The following is a 25,040-nucleotide window of genomic DNA, read 5'->3' as shown; positions in this document are numbered from 1 at the left end:
ACTGATAGAGGGTTTATCCTTACGAACAAGACTGATCCCAGAGCCATTGATGCTGTCTTAGTCACCAAACGGCCAGATAATAACCATAGGAGTTAGCTATACAGCACAAACAGATCTTGAACCACGGCTACTAACAAGAGGATTATTATGATCCCATTCTAGCTCCAAGACGATGGCAGTTTGGAATAAACTGATTTACTGGCACATTGAACCATATGGGGAGCCATAGTTTAAGAACTCTGTGGGTAGTGCTAAAAACAATGACGTCATTGTCTGAATTCCTACATCTTTATGCACCTTCGCCATTCAAATGTTGAGGAAGTGATTAGCCATAGGAGTGGTGGTTTGATGTTTATAGGTGCTTATATGGGCTGTATTGGACAATATAAGAGTGATGATAGGATGGGATATGGGCTGTATTGGACAATATAAGAGTGTTGATAGGATGAGATATGGGCTGTATTGGACAATATAAGAGTGTTGATAGGATGAGATATGGGCTGTATTGGACAATATAAGAGTGATATAGGATGGGATATGGGATGTATTGGACAATATAAGAGTGATGATAGGATGAGATATGGGCTGTATTGGACAATATAAGAGTGTTGATAGGATGAGATATGGGCTGTATTGGACAATATAAGAGTGTTGATAGGATGAGATATGGGCTGTATTGGACAATATAAGAGTGTTGATAGGATGAGATATGGGCTGTATTGGACAATATAAGAGTGATATAGGATGGGATATGGACTGTATTGGAGAATATAAGAGTGATGATAGGATGAGATATGGGATGTATTGGACAATATAAGAGTGATATAGGATGAGATATGGGATGTATTGGACAATATAAGAGTGATGATAGGATGAGATATGGGATGTATTGGAGAATATAAGAGTGATATAGGATGAGATATGGGATGTATTGGAGAATATAAGAGTGATGATAGGATGAGATATGGGATGTATTGGAGAATATAAGAGTGATATAGGATGGGATATGGGATGTATTGGACAATATAAGAGTGATATAGGATGGGATATGGGCTGTATTGGACAATATAAGAGTGTTGATAGGATGAGATATGGGCTGTATTGGACAATATAAGAGTGTTGATAGGTTGAGATATGGGCTGTATTGGACAATATAAGAGTGTTGATAGGTTGAGATATGGGCTGTATTGGACAATATAAGAGTGTTGATAGGATGAGATATGGGCTGTATTGGACAATATAAGAGTGTTGATAGGATGAGATATGGGCTGTATTGGACAATATAAGAGTGTTGATAGGTTGAGATATGGGCTGTATTGGACAATATAAGAGTGTTGATAGGATGGGATATGGGCTGTATTGGACAATATAAGAGTGATATAGGATGAGATATGGGCTGTATTGGACAATATAAGAGTGATATAGGATGGGATATGGGCTGTATTGGACAATATAAGAGTGATGATAGGATGGGATATGGGCTGTATTGGAGAATATAAGAGTGATGATAGGATGGGATATGGGCTGTATTGGAGAATATAAGAGTGATGATAGGATGGGATATGGGCTGTATTGGACAATATAAGAGTGATATAGGATGAGATATGGGCTGTATTGGAGAATATAAGAGTGATGATAGGATGGGATATGGGCTGTATTGGACAATATAAGAGTGATATAGGATGGGATATGGGCTGTATTGGACAATATAAGAGTGATGATAGGATGGGATATGGGCTGTATTGGAGAATATAAGAGGATGACGTGAGATGTATTGGGCAAACATGTTGCTAACTGGGTGATATGGGGACGTGTCGTGCGACGCAGAGCTCTAACAGACCCCCCATAATGCATCACTCTTTACAGTCCTATAATGTAATATATAATTCCAGTAGCTAACTGCAAAGATTTTTTCTGTAAATGTCCATCCATGTGTTACAGTGTACTCACATTGTTGATCTTGAGCTTGCTCTTGTCCTGTTTCTGCAAGTGGCCAGACAACTGGTAGAGTACGGCCCGGCTACGCCGGCGGTTGTTGTCAAAGCCTGGGGGACGGGTGATCTTGTGCACCTCCAGACCTGTCTCCTCGTCTGGGGACAGGCAGGCCGAAGGGTGGGGGTGGAGGGAGACAAGATTCTTTTGATGTACTGTAACTAGCTTATTCATTGTTCATCAGGTAACTGCCAATGTATCTCTCTCCCTCTCCCTCCAACCCCTCTCTCCCATTTTCCCTTCAACTGAACCTCCCTCCCTCCCTCACCAGTGTCTGAGTCTTGTCCATGGTCCCCCTGGTTCTGCTGGTCCTTCTTGGTCTCCGTGATGTCCTTGTGGGAGACCAGGAACAGCACCACCTCTCCCTTCTCATTCTTGATGGGCACTATGTCCAGTTGACACCAGAACTGGTCTCCTGAGATACGGACAGACACACAGACAACCACAGGTCAGAGATAAGGAAAACATATAGGCTCTGTCTCAATGGCCTTGATCATCTGTCCTCTCCTTCATCTGCAATTATCTGAAAGAACTGACCAAGTGTAAACTAGACTAATGATTATGATGAAGGGGAAGAGATGCATTTGAGAAAGAGCCATAGAAACCCCTTGAGGGACCTGTGGAGGAAGTCTTACCAGACCACTGACTAATCTCTGTCAACTAGAACCAAGATGGTTCCCTTCCTTACCCCCCTTCTTGTACAGGATGCACTCAGTCTTAAATTCCTGACGCTCGTCCAGAGCCTTTTGGATCTGAGTGGTTAGGCTCTCGTTGGTGTCCGAGCCATACAGGAAGTGACACCTGCAGCTCTTTTGCATCAGCTCACCGCGGGCGAAGCCGGTCAGCTCGCAGAAGCCGTCCGAGCAGTAGACGATGGGGTAGAGCGACTGCACCTGGGCGTTACCCAGGACAAAGTTACTGTCTGAGAGAGAGAGAGAGAGAGAGAGAGAGAGAGAGAGAGAGAGCGAGAGAGAGAGAGAGAGAGAGAGAGAGAGAGAGAGAGAAAGAGAGAGAGAGAGAGAGAGAGAGAGAGAGAGAGAGAGAGAGAGAGAGAGAGAGAGAGAGCGAAAGAAAGATAGACGGGACGAGTTTCAAATGCTATTTGGGATAAAGAACATCAAAGAGACCTCCTTTGAACTTTGTATAAAAGTTTTATCATATTTTTCTCTGGATTACTTGCAAGACTTTGACTGAGTCTTTGTGATGGTAAGGGCGATGAGGGTGTGTTTTTGCCCAAAGCCGGGTCTCTGGCTGAGTATGACAGGGGGAACGAAAGAGCAAACCTAACAAATCACATAGCTTGGCTTAAATTAAGGGCATCAGGGGCCAAAGGCAACAAACAGAACTGTGTTAATTCATGCATGAATGAAGTCAAGACATCAATTACATATAAATGCAGTTTCTGTTTGAGTCAAGGGTGGTAGGGGGATTTGAGTGGCTCTGCCTTGCACTTGACGGAGATACGCCCTCTTGAATATTTCTATGGGTAATTTAGTTGTTTGATTAGAAGGCTTTATGAGCTCTACAGGAGAACAATTTACTCTGCAGGAGATGATTGAGTCCTTTACAGAAATAGGATCTGTAGGACTGGGGCACTCACTGTGAAGAATGTGTATAATATAGGGAGGGAGGGAGGGAGGGAGGGAGGGAGGGAGGGAGGGAGGGAGGGAGGGAGGGAGGGAGGGAGGGAGGGAAAGAAAATGGACAAAAATGTAATGCTTTTAATCCCTGATGGGGATAAAACAATGACTACCCCACCTCAGCTACAATGACAAGAGGTGAGCCTGGTAATATCTAAAGTTGCTGCACAGCTGTGGTTCCCATCTCATCTCATCCATACTCAATGACTACCCCACCTCAGTAACCATGACAACAGGTGATCCTAGACATGTCCATACTCAATGAGATGGACAGGACGCTGCAAGATAATCTGCTATAATCCATTCCTATCTCTGCACATGAATGGATTATCACAGATTATTTATGTGGTATCCATCTCATTTGCCTTGGACTTGAACACCAAGACCTAGAGATCTGTCAATCCAGGAGCCACCAACAGTAAGGTATCACAGGAAGAGAGGAGAGGAAGAGACTGTGCTGTGCTTATAGACAGCCATTCAGAAGCCCTGGTACACTGAGGCACGTGGCTCCTGATTTGATGTCAATGGATGAGATCATTATGCTTGATATTACAATGTTGCATCATCCAGGAGTTGGAAGCATGAGAGCGAGAGAGGGAGATGACATAAAGAATATATAGAGGTCCTGGATGGCAGGGAGCTCGGCCCCAGGGATGTACTGGGCTGTCCACACCACCCACTGTAGCGCTTTGCGGCTGAGGGCGGTGCACTTGCCATACCAAGCGGTGATGCAGCCAGTCAAGATGCTCTTGATGGTGCAGCTGTAGAACTTTTTGAGGATCCGAGGGCCCATGCCAAATCTTTTCAGCCTCCTGAGGAGGAAGAGGAGCTGTCATGCCCTCTTCACGACTGTGCGGGTGTGAGTGGACCATGTGACGTCCTTAGTGATGTGTACGCCAAGGAACTTGAAGCTCTCGACCCGCTCCAGGCTTTGTCAATGTGGATGGGGGTGTGCTCTCCCCTCTTTCTCTTGTAGTCTACGATCAGCTCCTTGGTCTTACAGATGTTGAGGGACAGATTGTTGTCCTAGCACCACACTGACAGGTCTCTGAGTCTCTCTGTCTTACTCTCTCCCTCTCTCTCCCTCCCTCTCCCTCTCTCTCCCTCTCTCTCCCTCTCTCTCCCTCTCTAACCCTCTTATTCTGTTTTATCTCACTGAGACAAACACAAACACACACACAGCCTCCTGGCTGCACATGTGAGGAATAGCAAGTACAACTTCAACCCTTCCCCAGCATGTGCAGTGTTGTGGAAAGCTGTCTCAGTGCTGCCATTACGCTGGGCTTTGAAACCGTCCTGAGATTGTCTCAGTGCTGCCATTACGCTGGGCTTTGAAACCGTCCTGAGACTGTCTCAGTGCTGCCATTACGCTGGGCTTTGAAACCGTCCTGAGATTGTCTCAGTGCTGCCATTACGCTGGGCTTTGAAACCGTCCTGAGACTGTCTCAGTGCTGCCATTATGCTGGGCTTTGAAACGGTCCTGAGACTGTCTCAGTGCTGCCATTACGCTGGGCTTTGAAACGGTCCTGAGACTGTCTCAGTGCTGCCATTACGCTGGGCTTTGAAACGGTCCTGAGACTGTCTCAGTGCTGCCATTACGCTGGGCTTTGAAACGGTCCTGAGACTGTCATATTATGTCAGCACCTACCTACACCCCCACCTCACCTGTCACACACTAATCACCCATAGACCAAAGGCCACACGTTGACACAAAGGAGTTATGGGAAATTAATCTCTCAATCTCACTGTTAGGCTGCTATATGGAGTTGATGGTGATGTTACCATGCCGTCATATAAGAGACTGCAAGGGAGGGGTACATATAGAGACACACACACACACACACGCACACACAGACGCACACGCACACACGCACACACACACACACACACACACACACACACAGACGCACACACACACACACACACACGCACACACACACGCACACACACACGCACACACACACGCACACACACACGCACACACACACCCTGTAATATTATGGAGTTTGAAAGCCATGGGGAAATCCAATGCACTCGACTTTGCTAATTAATTTACTGCAGTGGGCTAAACCAGGGTCACACAGAGTGATTCTTGGTAGTCTTAAACACATCTACTTTGAAACAAAAGTATCCACCTCACACACATGGTTATGGGCTTAAAAATAGAAGATACCTGTACCATGTCACATATAGAGTTGAAATGTATTACATTTTGAGTTTGAGTTACAATATTACACTTTATATACACCACAGAAGACTGAAATATAACAAAACCATTTAACATAGAAACACCGTATTTCAGTCGTTTATAAAAAACAAACATTTATTGAATAATTATGAAATTATGAATAATATGAATAATATTCCACCCATGAGGCCACTAGAGGGCGATTTGGTCATCTGACTGCAAGACAGGGCTACCTGGGAGACTGCATCTGTCTTAATGTATATTGAAGTTAATTTAGCCTATATGCATATCCCAGGTGATCTATCTTCAATACACCCCTAGTTCAGCTAGTCATCTATCTGAATAGTTTTGGTAAGACACATTTATATGAGGATTAAGAGGATTTTGCCTCCTGGGATGTAATATATGGCCCTGTAGAACTACAGTCATGTCAAATGAACATCGAAAAACGTCTAACTATGTGAATTAAGGAGAGCCCTGTCCTAGATAAACATCAACACATCAGAACACCTCAGGTCCTTCAGACACGTTCTTGTAATATAATGCTACATAAGGGTTGCATATTCTTATTTTATTTTTTTTACAATAAAATGTGATTGAAAACAATTCCTAGACTTTACGCGCATAGCGTTTTGTGGGTATGCGCGTCACCTGGCTAAAAAGGCGCACGTGGAGTGGTTACTTACGGGTCCCATCAAAACGGTTTGCAATTGTGTCTAGGAAGGTGTTCTGTGGCGCCAGACGACCCCTCGTCGCTGGCGTCCTAGACCGTTGAGACCCTCTCCGGTCTCGGCGATTCGAGGCATCGGTCTCCTCTGCGACGAAACCGGGCAAAAATCTGGAAGCCCCGGGCGCGCCTCCGAGCCCCTGTAGGAGCGCGCCGATCCGAGATCCTCGGGGCTCCACTTTTAGACCGCGGGGTTGACCACTCAAATGGTCATAAACAAAGAGAAGAAGGAAAGTAAAATCCGGTTGTTGTGGGTGGTTGAGAGATGATGAATGGTAGGCAATGCTTTGACTACATTTGTGAACTGGAACACACGAGGAATGTTAACGGCTGCAACGTGCGCATCGTGTTACATACCTAGCCTAGGGAGGCTTCTCTCTCTTTCTCTCTCTCTCTCTCTCTCTCTCTCTCTTCAGACACACAGGCAGGTATGAGGATAAGACCAATGAGCAGTGCAGTTCTCCATCAAAACACGTGACTTTGGAGAAAGTTTCATTTACATTTTCACATTTAGTCGATTATCTTATCTATCCAGAGCAAATTACAGTCAATTCACATACTATCATATACAATGAAAGGCTATGAAGGCTTATCTGATTGTTTTTCCATGATCATAAATCATTTCCAGACAACTGAATGTTCACAGCGTGTGATGTATGCATTTCGTAATCTTATTATTTATTAGATGGAGTGGAGCGCCCTCTAGTGACTGTTGTTTGAAAGACCATAGGTCTCGATAGCGCTTTATCAAGGACTGGCTCTATTTACATCTACATAGAGTCCAGATCGAGTCCATGTGCTGTGTATTTCCTGATAGAATGAATTGTGCCAAACGCCTGTATAAAGCGGAAGGGTTCAATATCCTGCTTCATGTATGGCTCTCAAAAAGGAAGGGTTCAATATCCCGCTTCATGTATGGCTCTCAAAAAGGAAGGGTTCAATATCCCGCTTCATGTATGGCTCTCAAAAAGGAAGGGTTCAATATCCCGCTTCATGTATGGCTCTCAAAAAGGAAGGGTTCAATATCCCGCTTCATGTATGGCTCTCAAAAAGGTTCTAGTTCTATAAAGAACCGTTATTGTTGTTGCACTGTACTATATTTGTTACACTTTACTTATATCAGATCATGCTAGTGAATAGTAGCATGTTTAAAAGGTATATTTTGGAGATCATTTGTTATAAAATAAATCTAAGACTGTCTAACTGTCTGTCTGTCTGCTACTGGAGGTGTCGACAACTGATGGGGAATAAGAAGGGCAAGTCTGCCATCTAGTGGTGAAGATAAACTATACATGAATGATTCAACTAGCTGTAGAAGAAAACTATAAATGAATGATTCAACTATAAATAAAATAAAACTGTAAATGGACAGCATAGTCAAATGACAGTCAGACTCAACTCATTTTACCTCAATTCCTCGCATTCCAGCTCCCCGCCTCCTGCTTGAGCGTGTAGGAGGAGGGGTTCCCTCCCTCCAGACCTTCTCCGATGCGTTTTGAGCAGGGTGCGAGGAGAGAGGACGCAAAACGCGAGGGAATATTCATTGAGGAAGTGACTCAGTGATTCACAGTTTGATAAAACGAGCTGTATTAAACCTGATAGACACAACGAATTCAACTAACACTAGTTCGTATTTCTTCATAAAAAAAAAAGTGAACTGCGCTAACAGATATGATTAAACTGAACAAGTGTTTAAAGTTGATTAGTTGAATATGATGAATTCTAACTGGGTTTGAACAAGAGGAGCAGCTGACTACAGGGCCGCCTCTGGGAGCAGTTCTTTCTGATCATTCTAAATAGCCAACAACTGACAGTTTTGGACTGATAGATTATAGACCAGTGTGCTGCGTGTGCACCTTTAATACCACACGGTGGAGCTGTTTGTTCATAGTCAGATACATAGCCGTCACAGGACATTGACAGCGGAAACTAGACGAGATAAGATAAGGTCTGTTGTGGAAGTCTGCCCCGCATCAAGAAATGGAAACACAGACGATTTAAAAAGCAAGAGAAAGGACTACATGAGACAATACGTGACAATATGTGTATATATGTAACTATTACAGTATTTAGTTATGCAAAATACAACGTAACTGCAAACTGGCCATCTGAAATATTTCTGTGTGTTAATTGACTTACTAGTAGATAACTTATACTCTTTCAACATATGAACAGATGTGTTACACTGATACAATAAACATCCAGCACATCCTTACAAATCCCAAGGAGTGTGTGGTTGGCTTGTATTGTCTGTTATTCATGTGTGTGTGGTTGGCTTGTATTGTCTGTTACTCATGTGTGTGTGGTTGGCTTGTATTGTCTGTTACTCATGTGTGTGTGGTTGGCTTGTATTGTCTGTTACTCATGTGTGTGTGGTTGGCTTGTATTGTCTGTTACTCATGTGTGTGTGGTTGGCTTGTATTGTCTGTTACTCATGTGTGTGTGGTTGGCTTGTATTGTCTGTTACTCATGTGTGTGTGGTTGGCTTGTATTGTCTGTTACTCATGTGTGTGTGGTTGGCTTGTATTGTCTGTTACTCATGTGTGTGTGGTTGGCTTGTATTGTCTGTTACTCATGTGTGTGTGGTTGGCTTGTATTGTCTGTTACTCATGTGTGTGTGGTTGGCTTGTATTGTCTGTTACTCATGTGTGTGGTTGGCTTGTATTGTCTGTTACTCGTGTGTGTGTGTGTGTGTGTGTGTGTGTGTGTGTGTGTGTGTGTGTGTGTGTGCCTTCAGTCAGGAACAGAGGAGGTTCCTGCACCTGTTTCTATGGAGACCCCTTTACAATTGGTGTACTCATCAAAACCAACCCAGAGGTGAGGTAGAGGAGCCTTTGTGCTGAAGAGCACAGAACATAAAAACACTGGACAGATGAAAGACTAGCCAGCCTACAAACAACACTAATGTAGACAGTGGAGATGGGCAGAATGAAAGACTAGGGGGAGCAGAGAGAGAGAAACAGAGAGAGAGAGAAAGAGAGAGAGAGAGACAGAGAGGGAGAGAGAGAAGAAGGCCTGGGAAGAGGGAGTAAGAAATGATAATAAGGTTAGTAAAAGGTAGGGGACTAAGGTAGGGAACACAGTCTCCAATTTCCCATCTTATTATATGTCCCAGTGTCCCACTTCATCCTGTTACTTCTTTTAACAACACATTTACCTTCCTAAGCAACCTCAGGGTACAGTACCCACCCCACCAACATCCCTCTCAACCTCAGGGTACACTACCCACCCCACCAACATCCCTCTCAACCTCAGTGTACACTACCCACCCCACCAACATCCCTCTCAACCTCAGCGTACACTACCCACCCCACCAACATCCCTCTCAACCTCAGTGTACACTACCCACCCCACCAACATCCCTCTCAACCTCAGTGTACACTACCCACCCCACCAACATCCCTCTCAACCTCAGTGTACACTACCCACCCCACCAACATCCCTCTCAACCTCAGTGTACACTACCCACCCCACCAACATCCCTCTCAACCTCAGCGTACACTACCCCCCCACCAACATCCCTCTCAACCTCAGTGTACACTACCCACCCCACCAACATCCCTCTCAACCTCAGTGTACACTACCCACCCCACCAACATCCCTCTCACCTCAGCGTACACTACCCACCCCACCAACATCCCTCTCAACCTCAGAGTACACTACCCACCCCGCCAACATCCCTCTCAACCTCAGCGTACACTACCCACCCCACCAACATCCCTCTCAACCTCAGCGTACACTACCCACCCCACCAACATCCCTCTCAACCTCAGCGTACACTACCCACCCCACCAACATCCCTCTCAACCTCAGCGTACACTACCCACCCCACCAACATCCCTCTCAACCTCAGTGTACACTACCCACCCCACCAACATCCCTCTCAACCTCAGCGTACACTACCCACCCCACCAACATCCCTCTCAACCTCAGTGTACACTACCCACCCCACCAACATCCCTCTCAACCTCAGTGTACACTATCCACCCCACCAACATCCCTCTCAACCTCAGTGTACACTACCCACCCCACCAACATCCCTCTCAACCTCAGTGTACACTACCCACACCACCAACATCCCTCTCAACCTCAGTGTACACTACCCACCCCACCAACATCCCTCTCAACCTCAGCGTACACTACCCACCCCACCAACATCCCTCTCAACCTCAGCGTACACTACCCACCCCACCAACATCCCTCTCAACCTCAGCGTACACTACCCACCCCACCAACATCCCTCTCAACCTCAGTGTACACTACCCACCCCACCAACATCCCTCTCAACCTCAGTGTACACTACCCACCCCACCAACATCCCTCTCAACCTCAGTGTACACTACCCACCCCACCAACATCCCTCTCAACCTCAGCGTACACTACCCACCCCACCAACATCCCTCTCAACCTCAGCGTACACTACCCACCCCACCAACATCCCTCTCAACCTCAGCGTACACTACCCACCCCACCAACATCCCTCTCAACCTCAGCGTACACTACCCACCCCACCAACATCCCTCTCAACCTCAGTGTACACTACCCACCCCACCAACATCCCTCTCAACCTCAGTGTACACTACCCACCCCACCAACATCCCTCTCAACCTCAGCGTACACTACCCACCCCACCAACATCCCTCTCAACCTCAGCGTACACTACCCACCCCACCAACATCCCTCTCAACCTCAGTGTACACTACCCACCCCACCAACATCCCTCTCAACCTCAGTGTACACTACCCACCCCACCAACATCCCTCTCAACCTCAGTGTACACTACCCACCCCACCAACATCCCTCTCAACCTCAGCGTACACTACCCACCCCACCAACATCCCTCTCAACCTCAGCGTACACTACCCCCCCACCAACATCCCTCTCACCTCAGCGTACACTACCCACCCCACCAACATCCCTCTCAACCTCAGCGTACACTACCCACCCCACCAACATCCCTCTCAACCTCAGCGTACACTACCCACCCCACCACATCCCTCTCAACCTCAGCGTACACTACCCACCCCACCAACATCCCTCTCAACCTCAGTGTACACTACCCACCCCACCAACATCCCTCTCAACCTCAGTGTACACTACCCACCCCACCAACATCCCTCTCAACCTCAGTGTACACTACCCACCCCACCAACATCCCTCTCAACCTCAGCGTACACTACCCACCCCAACAACATCCCTCTCAACCTCAGCTTACACTACCACCCCACCAACATCCCTCTCAACCTCAGCGTACACTACCCACCCCACCAACATCCCTCTCAACCTCAGCGTACACTACCCACCCCACCAACATCCCTCTCAACCTCAGCGTCCACTACCCACCCCACCAACATCCCTCTCAACCTCAGTGTACACTACCCCTGCCCACCAACATCCTCTCAACCTCAGCGTACACTACCCACCCCACCAACATCCCTCTCAAACCTCAGCGTACACTACCCACCCCACCAACATCCCTCTCAACCTCAGCGTACACTACCCACCCCACCAACATCCCTCTCAACCTCAGCGTACACTACCCACCCCACCAACATCCCTCTCAACCTCAGCGTACACTACCCACCCCACCAACATCCCTCTCAACCTCAGCGTACACTACCCACCCCACCAACATCCCTCTCAACCTCAGCGTACACTACCCACCCCACCAACATCCCTCTCAACCTCAGTGTACACTACCCACCCCACCAACATCCCTCTCAACCTCAGTGTACACTACCCACCCCACCAACATCCCTCTCAACCTCAGTGTACACTACCCACCCCACCAACATCCCTCTCAACCTCAGTGTACACTACCCACCCCACCAACATCCCTCTCAACCTCAGTGTACACTACCCACCCCACCAACATCCCTCTCAACCTCAGCGTACACTACCCACCCCCACCAACATCCCTCTCAACCTCAGCGTACACTACCCCCCCCACCAACATCCCTCTCAACCTCAGTGTACACTACCCACCCCACCAACATCCCTCTCAACCTCAGTGTACACTACCCCCCCCCCACCAACATCCCTCTCAACCTCAGTGTACACTACCCACCCCACCAACATCCCTCTCAACCTCAGCGTACACTACCCACCCCACCAACATCCCTCTCAACCTCAGAGTACACTACCCACCCCACCAACATCCCTCTCAACCTCAGCGTACACTACCCACCCCACCAACATCCCTCTCAACCTCAGTGTACACTACCCACCCCACCAACATCCCTCTCAACCTCAGTGTACACTACCCACCCCACCAACATCCCTCTCAACCTCAGCGTACACTACCCACCCCACCAACATCCCTCTCAACCTCAGTGTACACTACCCACCCCACCAACATCCCTCTCAACCTCAGTGTACACTACCCACCCCACCAACATCCCTCTCAACCTCAGCGTACACTACCCACCCCACCAACATCCCTCTCAACCTCAGCGTACACTACCCACCCCCACCAACATCCCTCTCAACCTCAGTGTACACTACCCACCCCACCAACATCCCTCTCAACCTCAGTGTACACTACCCACCCCACCAACATCCCTCTCAACCTCAGCGTACACTACCCACCCCACCAACATCCCTCTCAACCTCTTGATTGTCATTGACTGTCAATACAAAAGAACCTTGTTTCAGCCCAATAGATTTGCATGTCATCCCCATTCACATGCATGTCCTCTACAGGCTCTACAGCTGGAGCCAGGCAGCCGTTACAATACCAACAATACCCCCGGAGAGGAACTGAATTGGGGCCGAATCCCACCTATTAGCCCCTCATTAGAGACAGCTTTTCTTAAACACACCAAGACAATGAGAGTGGCGGGGGAGGGGCGGGGCAGGGGGAGGGGCGGGGCTGGGGGAGGGGAGGGGAGGGGGCGGGGGGAGATGGTTATTGTATTGCTACTGTTTAGTTGTGTGTTTGTCTTCTCAAGCAGAAACCAGGGGGGTCTAATGTTTCTCTTGGTGGTCAGTGAGACCATAGAAAAAAACATTCACTGTTGAAAAATGCTAGCCTCTCTCTCTCTCATGTCCTCTCTCTCTCTCGTCCTGTCCTGTCATATCATGTCTTTCTCTCTCTCTCTCTCTCTCTCTCTCTCTCTCTCATGTCCTCTCTCTCTCTCGTCCTGTCCTGTCATATCATCTCTTTCTCTCTCTCTCTCTCTCTCTCTCTCTCTCTCTCTCTCTCTCCAGACACACAAGCAGGTGGGACTTTCGAGAAAGTTTCATTTACATTTTCACATTTAGTCAATTCTCTTATCTTTCTAGAGCAAATTACAGTCAATTCATATTCAATTAAATACAATGAAAGGCTATAAAGGCTTATCTGATTGTTATCCCATTAGCATAAATCATTTCCAGATAGCTGAATATTCGTAGTGTGTAGTGTATGTATTTTGTATTTTCTTTTTTATACTGAACAAAAATATTACCACAACATTTAACGTTTTGGTCCCATGTTCCATGAACTGAAATTAAAACCTCTCTCTCTCTCTCTCTCTCTCTCTCTCTCTCTGTCTCTCTCTCTCTTTCTCTGTCTCTTTCTTTCTCTCTCTCTCTCTCTCTCTCTCTCTCTCTCTCTCTCTCTCTCTCTCTCTCTCTCTCTCTCTCTTTCTCTCTCTCTCGATAACAATTCCCCAGGGAACGAGAGAGGGAGAAAGGGGGAGAGTCCTGTGTGTCTACCACAGCCCCCACCCAGCCCCTTCACCCCCTGCCTGCAGCTGATTGGCAGTGACCATGTTTGCATTTAGGCCTCATTCAGGAGTGACCTGCTGCTCTTAATTACCACACTTGAGGAACTTGATGACACAGGAATTTGTAAAATGTCAAATTAGTACCACAACAACAAAACAAAGAGGGCCTTTCCCTGTCCTCCTCCTCTCCTCCTCCTCTCCTCTTCCTCCCATCCTCCTCCCCCTATCCTCCTCCTCCTCCTCATCCCCCTGTCCTCCTCCTCTCCTCCTCCTCTCCTCTTCCCCCTGTCTTCCTCCTCTCCTCCTCACCTACTCCCCCTGTCCTCCTCCTCCTCTCCTCCTCCTCTCCTCTTCCTCCCATCCTCCTCCCCCTATCCTCCTCCTCCTCCTCCTCATCCCCCTGTCCTCCTCTCCTTCTCTCCTCCTCCCCCTGTCCTCTCCTCCTCCTCTCCTCCTCCCCCTGTCCTCTCCTCCTCCTCTCCTCCTCCCCCTGTCCTCCTCCTTTCCTCCTCTCCCTGTCCTCCTCCTCTCCTCTTCCTCTCCTCCTCCTCTCCTCCTCCCCTCCTCCTCTCCTCTTCCCCCTGTCTTCCTCCTCTCCTCCTCACCTACTCCCCCTGTCCTCCTCCCCCTGTCCTCCTCCTCACCTCCTCCCCTGTCCTCTCCTCCTCCTCTCCTCCTCCCCCTGTCCTCCTCCTCACCTCCTCACCTCCTCCCCTGTCCTTCTCCTCTCTTCCTGTCCTCCTCCCCCTGTCCTCCTCCCCCTGTCCTCCTCTGATACCAGCATCAGGCAGGCCAGGTGAGTCCCCTTACTGAGGGGAGAGAGGCTGTAGGGGTTGTTGCTGTTCTCTCCTCCTCTGATCCCAGCATCAGGCAGGCCAGGTGAGTCCCCTTACTGAGGGGAGAGAGGCTGTAGGGGTTGTTGCTGTTCTCTCCTCCTCTGATCCCAGCATCAGGCAGGCCAGGTGAGTCCCCTTACTGAGGGGAGAGAGGCTGTAGGGGTTGTTGCTGTTCTCTCCTCCTCTGATCCCAGCATCAGGCATGCCAGGTGAGTCCCCTTACTGAGGGGAGAGAGGCTGTAGGGGTTGTTGCTGTTCTCTCCTCCTCTGATCCCAGCATCAGGCAGGCCAGGTGAGTCCCCTTACTGAGGGGAGAGAGGCTGTAGGGGTTGTTGCTGTTCTCTACTCAAGCTGAAGCTTTGGGAAACTGGTGACCGTTCGCCTCTCTGTCAAAATCTAATCACATTATTAGAAGCATTGGGAGAACAAATTAGAAACACACATTTGCAACACCAAAAACACAGCATTTTGTATGTGTGTGTGTGTCTGTTTGTATGAGTGTGCATGTATGTTCATGTTCAAAAAAATATAAGCCTTTTCAGATGTTATCAATAGCAAACATTTCAGTGGTGAATCTATGCAGCTGATCAAACCATTTGTACAACACTATTGTTTAATGTTCCTGATGCCTTGGCGTCTAATGGATGTCCCTGTACACATACAAACATGCATGTGATGTGGAACCTTTTACATAAATAACGGGATGCCGGATTTTAAGGCCTCATCAAAGATGAATTCAAAGGTTTCTTATTCATGGAGGCTTGATAAAAGAGAAGAGAGAAGAAAGGAGAAACCACTTGAAGGGGCCTGGCCCTCCAACAAACAATGCTTAGACTAAGGTTGGATTGGAGGGGAATGGGGATGGAGGAAGTGGAACTATAGGTAATGTATGGAACAGGATTGGAGGGGAATGGGGATGGAGGAAGTGGAACTATAGGTAATGTATGGAACAGGATTGGAGGGGAATGGGGATGGAGGAAGTGGTACTATAGGTAATGTATGGAACAGGATTGGAGGGGAATGGGGATGGAGGAAGTGGTACTATAGGTAATGTATGGAACAGGATTGGAGGGGAATGGGGATGGAGGAAGTGGAACTGAAGGTAAGGTATGGAAGAAGGAGGAGGGGGGAGGATGGGGATGAGGAAGTGGTCTGTCCTTTTGTCTACACAAATACTGTGTATGTGTGTGTGTGTGTGTGTGTGTGAAAGAGAGAGATAGCGAGGGAGAGAGAGAGAGAAAGAGCTGCATCTTACACAGTAAGCTCCATGGGAAGGGACTGCTAGGACCTTTTCAGAGAGTCCTGGACCGGGCAATAAAAGTTATAGGTAAAATGTCAACCAGAAGGTTGCTGTTTTCTGAGGTACCGTCTCCTGCCGCTGTGCTCTGGAGCTTTCTGAGGTACCGTCTCCTACCGCTGTGCTCTGGAGCTTTCTGAGGTACCGTCTCCTGCCCTGGAGCTTTCTGAGGTACCGTCTCCTGCCGCTGTGCTCTGGAGCTTTCTGAGGTACTGCCTCCTGCCGCTGTGCCCTGGAGCTTTCTGAGGTTCCGTCTCCTGCCACTGTGCCCTGGAGCTTTCTGAGGTACCGTCTCCTGCCGCTGTGCTCTGGAGCTTTCTGAGGTACCGTTTCCTGCCCTGGAGCTTTCTGAGGTACCGTCTCCTGCCGCTGTGCCCTGGAGCTTTCTGAGGTTCCGTCTCCTGCCACTGTGCCCTGGAGCTTTCTGAGGTACCGTCTCCTGCTGCTGTGCCCTGGAGCTTTCTGAGGTTCCGTCTCCTGCCACTGTGCCCTGGAGCTTTCTGAGGTACCGTCTCCTGCCGCTGTGCCCTGGAGCTTTCTGAGGTACCGTCTCCTGCCCTGGAGCTTTCTGAGGTACCGTCTCCTGCCGCTGTGGTCTGGAGCTTTCTGAGGTATCGTCTCCTGCCGCTGTGCCCTGGAGCTTTCTGAGGTACGGTCTCCTGCCACTGTGCCCTGGAGCTTTCTGAGGTACCGTCTCCTGCCCTGGAGCTTTCTGAGGTACGGTCTCCTGCCGCTGTGCCCTGGAGCTTTCTGAGGTACCGTCTCCTGCCCTGGAGCTTTCTGAGGTACCGTCTCCTGCCACTGTGCCCTGGAGCTTTCTGAGGTACCGTCTCCTGCCCTGGAGCTTTCTGAGGTACCGTCTCCTGCCGCTGTGGTCTGGAGCTTTCTGAGGTACCGTCTCCTGCCGCTGTGCTCTGGAGCTTTCTGAGGTACCGTCTCCTGCCCTGGAGCTTTCTGAGGTACCGTCTCCTGCCGCTGTGCTCTGGAGACAAGAAGTAGAAGACTAATGAAGTCCTATTCTATTGTATTCTATCAGCTGATGTCCAGGATGTGGATTTGTTGAATGAGTAATAGCATACAGTACTTGTGTCAGACACACCCTAGAGACATAAATAAATAGTCCACTAATCACACCAATGCTGGCATTGGCTGCAGAGTAGACTTGTCTGCATCCCAAATAGCACCCTACTCCCTACACAGTGAACTACTTTTGACCAGAGCCCTATGGGCCCTGGTCAAAACTAGTGCACTATATAGGGAATCATTTGGGTCGCCACCATGGGCTATACACTGTACAGTACCCATAAATCAGTCAGAATGGCATGAGGGCATTGTTGCTCGCTTGTTAGACCTCAAGTTCCACCTTTGAACCTCTTTAATAAATGATATCACCATGTTCCAAGCAGACTTGAACACAATGGATGGCTGTGTGTGAATGTTTCAACTGAATCCATACTCATGTTTACTGTAGTTCCGTTCCCTGTGAACACTGAGACTGTCCCTCAATCACCTACAGCTGTCACGTCATGATGTCAGACAGCTACCACACTTTGATCATACAGGCCTACCTTACTGCAGGTTGAGATAAATACTGGTTTTACTACTGCTCACAGCACTCCAGTCTTCACTGTGGCCTGTTGTGGGATTTCACCTCACTGAACAGTACATAGATTTTTCAACAATGAAAATGTGTGTGTGAGTGTGTGTGTGTGTGTGTGTGTGTGTGTGTGTGTGTGTGTGTGTGTGTGTGTGTGTGTGTGTGTGTGTGTGTGTGTGTGTGTTTTGAATGTGTGTGTGTGTTTTGCCTGTGTGTGTGTGTGTTTTGCCTCTGTGTGTGTGTGTGTGTGTGTGTTTTGCCTCTGTGTGTGCGTTTTGAATGTGTGTGTGTGTTTTGCCTCTGTGTGTGTGTGTGTTTTGTGTCTTCTTGTGTGTATACTGTGCTGCATGTACTGAACTGTCTGACTCAGCCCATTTTCCCTCCTTCCTCTGCTGAGAAAACAGACCTTGTATTCCAACATGCTTAATTGTCAATGCCAATTAGTCCAGGGGCCGTGTCCACAATGGCTCAACTGTTGCGAGCTGCAAAGCCCTCTTTGTGATTGTCCAGTGGCCCGCAGAGCAATCAGGCGCTCATCTAGTCTCTTAATGACAAGAGGCCTGAGAGATGCCATCAGAAACAGAAAACAAAAGAGCCTTGGACAATGAGGGCAGCAGGGGACACAGAGAGACAGCGACGAACCAGCGCGGCCCACAGCGTTGTCCTTTAACAGATAGACACACATATACCAGAGGAGGCTGGTGGGAGGAGCTATAGGAGGACGGGCTGGATTGGAATTTATGGAACGGAGTCAAACAGGTGGTTTCCAGGTGTTTCATGTGTTTAACTCAGTTCCATTCACTCCATTCCAGCCATTACAATGAGCCTGTCCTCCTTTAGTTCCTCCCACCAGCCTCCTCTGGTGTATACAAACGCACGTACAAGCAAGCATGTACACACACCTACATTCACATGCACGTAACAGAGTAGATTCTATCCATCCCTCACTGGGCTCCAGACAGCAGTCTTCTGCTCCCAACAAGAACTCTTAACTCAACACAGTGTAACTCAACCTGAGATAGGACATGTAACCAACAGTTTTTCATTTCTTATTGATTTGTAATTTTATTTGTATAGGACTTTATCTTCAGTTCTGATCTGAAAAACCTCAGAACACCAATATATTTAGTTTGGAAATCTAGGTTACTAGGCAATGAGGTCAAATCAATGAAAGGAAGAACCATGCCAGGACAGGTCCAAGCACCTATAGTGGCACCAACCATTCCTCCCACAAACACACAGGTTAACTATAGGAGTATATCACACACAGGACAAACACACAGGTTAATTATAGGAGTATATCACACACAGGACAAACACACAGGTTAATTATAGGAGTATATCACACACAGGACAAACACACAGGTTAATTATAGGTGTATATCCCACACAGGACAAACACACAGGTTAATTATAGGAGTATATCCCACACAGGACAAACACACAGGTTAATTATAGGAGTATATCACACACAGGACAAACACACAGGTTCATTATAGGAGTATATCACACACAGGACAAACACACAGGTTAATTATAGGAGTATATCACACACAGGACAAACACACAGGTTAATTATAGGAGTATATCCCACACAGGACAAACACACAGGTTAATTATAGGAGTATATCACACACAGGACAAACACACAGGTTAATTATAGGAGTATATCACACACAGGACAAACACACAGGTTAATTATAGGAGTATATCACACACAGGACAAACACACAGGTTAATTATAGGAGTATATCACACACAGGACAAACACACAGGTTAATTATAGGAGTATATCCCACACAGGACAAACACACAGGTTAATTATAGGAGTATATCACACACAGGACAAACACACAGGTTCATTATAGGAGTATATCCCACACAGGACAAACACACAGGTTAATTATAGGAGTATATCCCACACAGGACAAACACACAGGTTAATTATAGTGGTATATCCCACACAGGACAAACACACAGGTTAATTATAGGAGTATATCCCACACAGGACAAACACACAGGTTAATTATAGGAGTATATCCCACACAGGACAAACACACAGGTTAATTATAGGAGTATATCACACACAGGACAAACACACAGGTTAATTATAGGTGTATATCACACACAGGACAAACACACAGGTTAATTATAGGAGTATATCACACACAGGACAAACACACAGGTTAATTATAGGAGTATATCACACACAGGACAAACACACAGGTTAATTATAGGAGTATATCACACACAGGACAAACACACAGGTTAATTATAGGAGTATATCACACACAGGACAAACACACAGGTTAATTATAGGAGTATATCACACACAGGACAAACACACAGGTTAATTATAGGAGTATATCACACACAGGACAAACACACAGGTTAATTATAGGAGTATATCACACACAGGACAAACACACAGGTTAATTATAGGAGTATATCCCACACAGGACAAACACACAGGTTAATTATAGGAGTATATCACACACAGGACAAACACACAGGTTATTTATAGGAGTATATCACACACAGGACAAACACACAGGTTAATTATAGGAGTATATCCCACACAGGACAAACACACAGGCTAATTATATGAGTATATCCCACACAGGACAAACACACAGGTTCATTATAGGAGTATATCACACACAGGACAAACACACAGGTTAATTATAGGAGTATATCACACACAGGTTAATTATAGGAGTATATCACACACAGGTTAATTATAGGAGTATATCACACACAGGACAAACACACAGATTAATTATAGGAGTATATCACACAGGACAAACACACAGGTTAATTATAGGAGTATATCCCACACAGGACAAACACACAGGTTAATTATAGGAGTATATCCCACACAGGACAAACACACAGGTTCATTATAGGAGTATATCACACACAGGACAAACACACAGGTTAATTATAGGAGTATATCACACACAGGACAAACACACAGGTTAATTATAGGTGTATATCACACACAGGACAAACACACAGGTTAATTATAGGAGTATATCCCACACAGGACAAACACATAGGTTAATTATAGGAGTATATCACACACAGGACAAACACACAGGTTAATTATAGGAGTATATCACACACAGGACAAACACACAGGTTCATTATAGGAGTATAGCGGGGGAGGGGTTGCAACTCAATACTAGGAAGGTGTTTATCTAAATTGAAATTCACATTAACTAGTAATCAAACACTATTTTCGATTAAACGTAGGTGTCAGGTCATATAGAATGAATAAAAAAACAGGTTCGGCTATATTCAGTTGTCTGATAAGGTTATGGTAAAAGAAATTAATGGTTTGAGTTGGTCACACACTATTTTAAACATTGTCTAACTTTACTGGTGATGTTACATAGATTGTAGGCCTATAAAAATAAGGAATGAAATGACTTCATGTGATAAGTAGGTTATGGGTAAGTAATGTAGTGATTGAGTCGTTCAGGGTGTAAGCAGATTCCTATTGGAGAGGACGCAGCCCTGTGGGCGTGGCTGTCCAGAGTAAGCGGTCAAGGTGTAGTTAGTCAGTATGGTTAGGAGCCGCAGCGAGAAGACAGTCGGAAAATAGGAGGCTGTTTCACTAAATATTGTTGAAAGAAAAAGTGTGGCGCAAGGATTACGCGTTGCTGCCTGAAAATTCCGTCTGTATTATCGAGTCGAAATGGACTTTATTTCATTGCTCCGGAGGCGCGTTTCCTAAAGGTACACTGGGAGTAAATTTCAGTGGTGGCAAGATTATCAGATGGCGCTTCTATCATTGATTGGCATTGGATATTGATGAGGTAGCTAACATTTCCCGTGTGATCGACTTGGTGAGTTATCAATTTTATCAACTTGTTTCATCACTGTATTTCTTAGCCTTTACGTGTGAGTGAATAAGCGCACACCCAAAGTGCATTGGATGTATTATTGATAGAACATAGAAACAGAAATACAATGTTTCAAACGTTCAGAGCGCATTTCCTATCCAATAACCTCCATTTTCTTTGTGTGGAAATCCACAGCGTTGGAGGAGCTTCCATGGCGACCATGACGCACAACTGCCCTCTTTACATCAGCGTTCTGTGCCTGCTCCTGCTGATGCGCGCACAACCGGTGCGCGCTGCCTCCAAGGCCATCGTGTGTGAACCCATCACGGTCCCCATGTGCAAGGGCATCGGCTACAACCTCACCTACACTCCCAACCAGTTTAACCACGACACTCAGGACGAGGTGGGGCTGGAGGTGCACCAGTTCTGGCCACTGGTGCGCATCCACTGTTCCCCTGACCTGCTCTTCTTCCTCTGCAGCATGTACACCCCTATCTGCATCCCGGACTATCGCAAGCCTCTGCCCCCGTGCCGCTCCGTGTGCGACCGGGCCAAGCGCGGCTGCTCCCCCCTGATGAGCCAGTATGGTTTTGAATGGCCCGAGAGGATGAGCTGCGAGGGGCTGCCAGAGCTGGGTGATGCTGACCGCCTCTGTATGGACCGGAACAGCAGTGACGCCACAACTCTGTCCCCAGGCCCGGCCTTCCCCCCGAAGCCTACCTCCAAGGCCCCCCACCGCAACCCTGCCCGCCGCAGGCCGCCTCTCCTGCCCAAACCCCACCACAGTCAATACCACCACCAGGACTGTGAACAACGCGGCTGCCGCTGTCGCCACCCCCTGGTGTCCGTCAAGACTGAAGCCCGCTCACTGTACGGCCGCGGCATCCACACAGGCCCCGTGGAGAACTGTGCCCAGCCCTGCCATCAGCCCTTCTTTACCCCGGACGAACACGCCTTCACCTCCCTCTGGATCGGCCTGTGGTCGATCCTCTGCTTCGTCTCGACCTTAACTACGGTGGTCACGTTCCTGATTGACCGCGACCGCTTCTCCTACCCCGAGCTGCCTATCGTCTACCTGGCTGCCTGCTACCTCTTCATCTCCCTGGGATACATGGTGCGGCTGGCGGCGGGCCACGAGCGTGTGGCGTGCTCCGAGGATGGCGGGCACGTGCTGTACGACGCTTCGGGCCCTGCCGGCCTGTGCACCTTGGTGTTCCTGCTGGTCTACTTCTTTGGCATGGCCGGCGCAATCTGGTGGGTGGTGCTCTCGCTCACCTGGTTCCTGGCAGCGGGCATGAAGTGGGGCAATGAGGCCATCGCTGGGTACTCGCAGTACTTCCACCTGGCTGCCTGGCTGGTGCCCAGCATCAAGACCATCGCTGTGCTGGCCCTGAGCGCTGCAGACGGAGACCCTGTGGCAGGGATATGCTACGTGGGCAACCAGAGTGTGGAGAGCCTGCGGGGCTTTGTGCTTGCGCCCCTGGTGGTCTACCTCTTCACAGGCTCCCTCTTCCTCCTAGCGGGGTTTGTATCGTTGTTCCGCATCCGCAGCGTCATCAAGCAGGGGGGGACCAAGACGGACAAGCTGGAGAAGCTGATGTTAAGGCTGGGCCTCTTTACCGTCCTCTACACGGTCCCTGCCGCGGTGGTGGTGGCCTGTCTGGTGTACGAGCAGCACCTCAGGCCCCAGTGGGACAGGGGACTTTCCTGCTCCTGCCAGGCTGAGAGAGAGAGGCTAGGCCTAGGGCCAGACCACGCCATCTTCATGCTGAAGTACTTTATGAGCCTGGTGGTGGGGATCACCTCAGGGGTGTGGGTGTGGTCTGGGAAGACTCTGGAGTCGTGGAGGAGGTTCCTGGGGAGGTGCTGTTGTTCATGTCCCTGCTGGGGCCACAAACCGTCCAGCGCGTCAGTGTACAGCGAGGCCAGCACATCCCTCACGACACGCACCGGGCTGCTCCCCTCGCAGTCTGAGCACAAGTCCCTGTCGCACCCATCTGTGTGACCAGACTGGCTGGACTCGTCAGACTCATGGTGCTCCACATAGTGGCTGTCAGAAGAAACTAGAACTAATTTAACTTATTGAACGGATTGTAAATTATGTAAACTATTGTCTTCACATAAGGACATGTTTAAAGCAAATTGTGGAAGTATAAAAAAAAGTTTTGTTTTTGTATTGTATTTCCTAGTTCTCATTCTAGACTCATTGCAGGGGATTTCCCCTGAAGTTTTTAAATTATCTGGAGGGGGGGAAAAAGTACACTTCAATGTGTCTCTAGGATTTTTAAATGACATGTTTTGCCAGTATGTCCTTAACCAGAAACGTAATGGTCAGGAATCCAATCAACAGTTATGTCATTAACCTGGAGATAACTGAGTGGCATGGTATTCTTCTATACGTAATAAAGATGGAGAATTACTATTTGTCATTTTATTTAAAGTAGCCATCCTAAAAGGACATTTCACTCTGGAAATGTTTATGGACACAGGAGGGAATGTCACTACCCATTTATGCTTATGTGCAGAATTTAATATGAAGTCTGTTTAAAAAAAACATTGTCTTAATCTGTATCGGATGAATTGAGAGAAGTGTCACCACTACAATGTCTTTGTTTTACTCTTCCTGTTAAATTGATATCCCAAGTATACACAAGGGGTGAAAATGAGGAAAATAGTGTTTTAACTTTAAGGCATTCAAGGAGTTGGTCTGATTGGAATCCATAATGTCATCGTTCTTCCCCTTGCTTGAGGAGCAATACAGATCCCCCCCCCCCCACTTGTGCTATGTCATTACTTACCTGGACCACCTATTGAGATGTGCCTTTAAATCAGGTGAAAGGAGACTGAGTGCCTCAAAGGTGCAACTTCCCACTTTAGAGACCAGTTGTAGCCTCTTCTGCCTCCATGTGGTGGGTTCTAGTAATTACAGCAGCACTTAAATATTGTGAAAGGACAATCTTGTTTCTTTCTGCAAATGTGTTAGCCATAATCTACCTCTTAGTAAACCTACACTGGGATTTCATTTTTTCCACTACTTCAAGGGTTGTATTACCGTCCCATTTATCAAGTGGCCTTTAAAGTCTTATACCTAATAAATCAACTGAATGGGTCAGTGTACATGCAGTTCTCCTTCAAAAAAGTGCCTTGTCTAATTCTGGCATGTTAAACTACGTAGCCTGTAACCCAGGTAGAGAATAAAGGCCTGT

The 25,040-nt window shown here is 47.5% G+C and overlaps 2 protein-coding genes across 3 annotated transcripts in view; one reads left to right on the top strand and one right to left on the bottom strand.

Moving 5' to 3' along the window:
* Positions 1-8,015, bottom strand: part of LOC115196474 (potassium voltage-gated channel subfamily H member 3) — a 43,236-nt gene extending 35,221 nt beyond the window's left edge. The window contains exons 1-4 of one of the 2 annotated variants that reach the window (XM_029757336.1): positions 7,956-8,015; positions 2,681-2,914; positions 2,261-2,407; positions 1,951-2,090 (exon numbers count right to left, since the gene is read on the bottom strand). In XM_029757336.1, coding sequence (XP_029613196.1) covers positions 1,951-2,090; positions 2,261-2,407; positions 2,681-2,810 — 417 coding nt within the window. In that variant the 5' untranslated portion in view covers positions 2,811-2,914; positions 7,956-8,015. Of the gene's footprint in view, positions 1-1,950; positions 2,091-2,260; positions 2,408-2,680; positions 2,915-6,506; positions 6,870-7,955 lie in introns of those variants that run through there. The other variant, XM_029757337.1, reaches the window with a different exon arrangement.
* A 13,527-nt stretch (positions 8,016-21,542) lies between these two features.
* Positions 21,543-24,253, top strand: LOC115196473 (frizzled-5). Its single transcript, XM_029757335.1, has 2 exons — positions 21,543-21,837; positions 22,030-24,253. The coding sequence occupies exon 2, from the start codon at positions 22,046-22,048 to the stop codon at positions 23,837-23,839; it is 1,794 nt and encodes a 597-aa protein (XP_029613195.1). The 5' UTR covers positions 21,543-21,837; positions 22,030-22,045; the 3' UTR covers positions 23,840-24,253.
* The last annotated feature ends 787 nt before the right edge of the window (positions 24,254-25,040 follow it).

The sequence above is a fragment of the Salmo trutta genome, chromosome 6 (assembly GCF_901001165.1).
Source record: "Salmo trutta chromosome 6, fSalTru1.1, whole genome shotgun sequence".
Taxonomy (NCBI): Eukaryota; Metazoa; Chordata; class Actinopteri; order Salmoniformes; family Salmonidae; genus Salmo; species Salmo trutta.
This window is presented reverse-complemented; position numbering and strand designations above follow the sequence as displayed.